The 4,826-nt window shown below is 62.5% G+C and overlaps 1 protein-coding gene across 1 annotated transcript; it reads right to left on the bottom strand.

The window, feature by feature from the left end:
• Positions 1–3,483: 3,483 nt before the first annotated feature.
• On the bottom strand, positions 3,484–4,682 carry MNEG_11932 (hypothetical protein; the record flags this gene model as incomplete). The annotated part of the gene is made up of 4 exons (XM_014039595.1): positions 3,484–3,594; positions 3,902–3,959; positions 4,205–4,276; positions 4,384–4,682. The coding sequence occupies 4 exons, from the start codon at positions 4,680–4,682 to the stop codon at positions 3,484–3,486; spliced, it is 540 nt and encodes a 179-aa protein (XP_013895049.1).
• Positions 4,683–4,826: the final 144 nt, after the last annotated feature.

Genomic DNA, 4,826 nt, shown 5'->3' with positions numbered 1-4,826 from the left:
AGACAGCAGCGGCATCAAATGCAGCCGCAGCGGCAGCAGTGGCATCAGCATCAGCAGCGGCGGCAGGGGCAGCGGGGGCAGCAGCAGCAGCAGCAGCAGCAGCAGCAGCAGGACCAGTGGCAGCAGGACCGGTGGCAGCAGAGACAGCAGCGGCATCAGATGCAGCGCAGCGGCGGCAGCGACAGCAACAGCAGCAGCAGCAGCAGCAGCAGCAGCAGCAGCAGCAGCAGCTGCGGCAGCTGCGGCGGCGGCGGCAGCGACAGCGGCGGCAAAAGCCTTTGGTAGCGGAGGGCTGGGTTTAACTGCGGCCGGGGACAGGTCTGATGCGTATGCAGGACACGGCTGGGTTCGTGGGGCGGCGCTTGGGGCGTCTGCACAGTTGCTAGGGGAATGCACGGACGGCGCAAGGGGCAGCGGTCCTGCTTTCCCACACGCAACATCCTGTTGACTCTGGGCAACCTACACGGCAGCACACACGGCAGCAGCGACAGGCTCACCACCAGTAGGGCAGAAACTTGCTGAAGCAGCAGAGTCGCCATGCTGCACAGCGGCGGCGGCCGCGATCTTGGGGCTGCGGCACTCTGGGCCCGCGAGGCCCCCGCTGACGGAGGTGTATGCATCGGCGAGCGGTGCGGCTGGCCGCCCGCCGCGGACGCCGGCGTCCCCGCGTGGCTGGTGATATCGGGCGCAGCCGGGGCGGCGTGTGAGCTTTTGAGCGGCAAATCCAGGGGTTTCGTGTTGTGACCCTCGTCACAAGCAAGGCCGGACAACGCCGCAGCTGCAATGACAGCGCCGAACACGCGCCCCGCACTCTTGTGCATTGCCACGCCCGAGGGACTGTTTGGTGATGCCAAAAGGCGCACCAGTCCTGTTGCAGGACATGGCGCACTGCTTACGTCTCTTGACCATGCAACAGGGTTTGTTTTGTCTGAAAGTGTGAGAGCGAGGTGGCGAGGAGCTACGAGCGAGGGACGTTGAGCGGCTGTGATGCGTGGGTGCATCGGGGCTGCTGGTTGCACAGCCTGAGCATAGGTTGCCAAGCGTGCCTCTGCCTGAGTCTGGGCGTGCATGCTTGGGTGGGTGGGTCTGCGCACTTGCACGTGTGTGCGTGTGATGGATATCATATCAATTTCCCATGTTGATGACCCAGGTTGAGTCCCGGCAATCGCACTAGGTTTTACCACTCCGACCATGTATTTTATTTTTTTCTATGTTTTGGCGACATACCATGTGCCGTGTGGTCATGCACAAGAAGGGACTGCTCACAGTCACCAACCTCCTTGGAGACGTTCAAGCTGGCGCCAGCTGTTGTGCATCTCACCGAGTTGAGTGGTGGCGAAGGGGCGCGGGCGGTGCAACTGTGTAGGAAGCACCCCCTCCAAGAACTCAATGTTGCATGGCTCTTGATTTGTAGTGCCAATGCACTGAAGACCCATTTGTCCCATCAATGCTTGGCTTTGCTTGTGCAACTGTGGTGACGGTAGGTTGCTGACTGGGTAGTACCCTGCAGTGGCGCGCTTGTCCCCACCTTCGCCAGCAATTCCCACCACCAGCAGCGCCTCTTGCCTCACCCCTCACCGCTTCAGCACTGCTGGCATAACTTGGTTAGCCTCAACACGCATGCACGTTCAATCTGGTTACATACTATCAACCAGAAAAAGTATCAGCCCCTCTACCCGACAGCTGCATCCAATTGACCACTCTGGCTAGGCTGGCATTTTTCGACCTATGTACCTTGTTTTTACATTGGTGTTTGTGGGATTATAATCGCATGATATCAGAGGCGTGTGTCCTCTCGCCTGGGCGATCGAGGTGCCCAGCGCCCATAAAATTTGATGCTGGGACAGCAGTGCCCCCACATGGCTTGCTTCACAATCCAGATTTTGAAGCTGGTGTATGCTGGTAGCCAAGACTCTGCACTGATACATGCATATGGAACATCGAGGGGAAAAACAATTGCTCGCGAATCGAATTCACCAGGATGAGTCGGCGACGGCTGTGTGTGGCAGCTTGCGGCGCAATTGATGAGGTGGTGCTCGTGATATCTGATTCTCCCCTCCCAGCTCTGGTGGGGTTGAGCGTCTCACCGACAATTTGATACCTGACCAACACAACGCTTCGCTGGGCGCGGTCAGCCTGCAAGGTATCCTCGCGCTGCCTTCCACCGGGTGCGGCGCGTCGGGCCGCATGGCGGGCGTGGACCCTTCAAACATGCCTGCGTCGCGGCCGTCGCCTCCTGTGAGGGAAAACAGAGCACATCGTGCCCGAGCTTATCATGCGCGCAAGCACGCCTCTTGTCAGGCTGGTAGGCCTACCTAGGCGCTTTGACTGGCACCAGCCGCTGTGCGCACGCTGAAGCTGAGCGATCCACCGGTGCGCCCTCTCTCTCCCCTCCTCCTCGACTGTGAGAAATCAATCGGCGGTACAAGGCAGGAGCAGCTGGCGCGGCGCCCACCCCAGCCGTCCTGCCGTAACTGGCCCAGCGTGTGGCAGTTCCAGCAGCCTCGTCGTCGCCCGCAGCCCGCCAACATCAGATCAGCCGCCGCCAACCTCATGCATCAACTAACATCGGCCCGTTTTGCTCCCGCGGCTCCCTAGGGGTCTGCGGGGGAGCAGCCGGCGGCAGGCCTGCGTGGTCCCCCTGCTGGTTGGAGCCTCCTCAACGCCTGTGCTCCTGTCAATCCCCGCCAGCACTTGACGCAATGCACGCAGCGCACCAACCTGCTGGCAGGCTTCAAATAAAGTGGCCCGCAGCATCGTGCTCTCCTGGTTTGTGGGTCGACACCCACGCGCGTGTGAGCAGCGCGTAACAAGGTGGGCTGCTGAGTTTAGACTGGCAGAGGAGATTGCAACGAGCTGTCGCTGGTGTCCATCACATTTGGCAATAGGGCACAACCTGGAGGCAGGCAGGAAGTCAGGGGGCAGGCATAATCTTGTCCTTACACCTGTCGCTCACATACACATCACAAACACCACCTGACATCTTAGCCTTCTCCCCTTCTCTTCCTGCACCCAAGCTCCTCGTCCCGCCGGCCCCTTCACTCTCTTTTGAGGCAGCAGCGGCCGCAGCCATCCACACCCACCGCTGCCCCCTTGCCCACGTAGCACTCTGGCTTGTTCCACCCAGAGGCCCAGTTCATTTAAAGGAGAAAAACAGGGCGGACTTCAAGCCCACCTAACTGTCACAACCTCTCGGCAACCCTCACCCCTACTGCACGCCTAGCTCAGCGCAGGAACAAGGCCACGCCTTACACAAATGAGAAAGCCACAAGGTCAATTGTGCATTGGCGGATGCCCCTACAAGACTGCAGACACACCAATGTGCCGAAGGGATCCATCGCAAAAAGCAACGAACAGCAACATGCCAGAAACACCATGACACGGCAAACACACAAGCAAGCTTGGCGCGCAACAAAAAGGGCCCCTGCTGGGCGCCGCCCAACAGCGCCCGCGAGCGTGCAGTGGGGGCCGGCCATGTCAATGTCATCCCAGCCTGCGGCTCTTGGCCACGTTTGCCTTGACGCCGGTGGCCTCCCCAGAGTACCCGGCCCCGGGGGCCTCGCGCACACCCTGGACCTGGCCCTTGCGCCGCACCTGGGGGGTGGGGGGTAGGGTGGGGTTTGGGCAGGGTTAGGTTGGGGTTGGTTTGGGTTCGGTTTGCAGGGTGGAGTGGTGTAGGTTGGGGTGGGTTGAAGTTGGGGTTCGGTTTGCAGGGTGGAGTGGGGATGAAGAGCGGAAGGAGGGGGGCATGGCCTTGCGCCCCCATCATCCCCCCTTCACACTCTCTTCCCCGTTACCCCCCCCCCCAAACCCTGACAGACGGGGCAAGACAGCGCCCGCCGCCCCAGCACGGCAGCGCCGCAGGCTCCCGCGGCCGAGCGCGGCGGGGGAGGCTGAGCACCTGTGCGGCGGCGAATTTGATGCGGTGCTTCTTGCGCGGGTTCTTGAGGTCCTTCCGCCTTTGAGGGGGGGGGGTCGAGAGGGTGTGTATGTGTGTGAAAGAGTGGGTGTGCGTGTACACGTGTGTGTAGTGGCATGCACGCACAATTGTGAGTTTGTGTAAATGGCGGATGTTTTGCTCGTCAGGTTGTTAGGTTCAACACGATACAAGCTGTGGATGAAAAAGTGGTTTGATGAGTGGGGAGTTGGCACATGCAGCAGGGTGCCGATGCTTTGTGGCAAGCCAGGCGCGCGCCAGCCGAACCAGGCCCCCGTGCGGATGCGCGCAAGCGCCGCCAGCGCCAAACCGCCCGCACCCGCGGGCGTAGGCGCGGTGCTGCAAAGGCGCGTCCCCGCAGGCGCGAGTGCAGGGTGCCCAGGGGCGTCCCCGCAACATGCTCGTCCCCGGGAAGCGCGCGGCTGCGAGCCCGGACCCCCTCAAACCTATGTGGCGTGAGGCCCCTGTTCTTCTGAATGGCGTAGCTGATCGGCCGCTGCCCCTCCCGGCTCTCGTCAGGCAGCGGCGGCGCCAGCGCCGGCACCTCGTGGCGCGCGCGCCGGTCCGCCTTGGCCGCCGCGCGCGCCGCCTTGGCAGCGCGGAAGAACTCGTCGCCGTCGTCGCCCTCGCCGTCGCCCGCCGCGTTGCGGCGCTTGCGGCCGCCAGCGGCGGCGGCCTGCCCGAGGGGAGGGACGCCAGAAGCGGGGCGGGCAATCGGCGGTCGGTCGCAGGGGTGCAGGTGCATACGCCAGCGTGATGTGTGCAGCCCACGCCTCTGATTTTGAGCAGACCCCCCCTTTGCGCCCTTTTCCCCCTTCATCATAACGTGCTATCCCAGCAGCAGAAACACCGACGCCCGGACCGTCCCCGGGCGAACTCGCGCCAACCC

The sequence above is a fragment of the Monoraphidium neglectum genome (genome assembly GCF_000611645.1).
Source record: "Monoraphidium neglectum strain SAG 48.87 unplaced genomic scaffold scaffold02975, whole genome shotgun sequence".
Taxonomy (NCBI): Eukaryota; Viridiplantae; Chlorophyta; class Chlorophyceae; order Sphaeropleales; family Selenastraceae; genus Monoraphidium; species Monoraphidium neglectum.
This window is presented reverse-complemented; position numbering and strand designations above follow the sequence as displayed.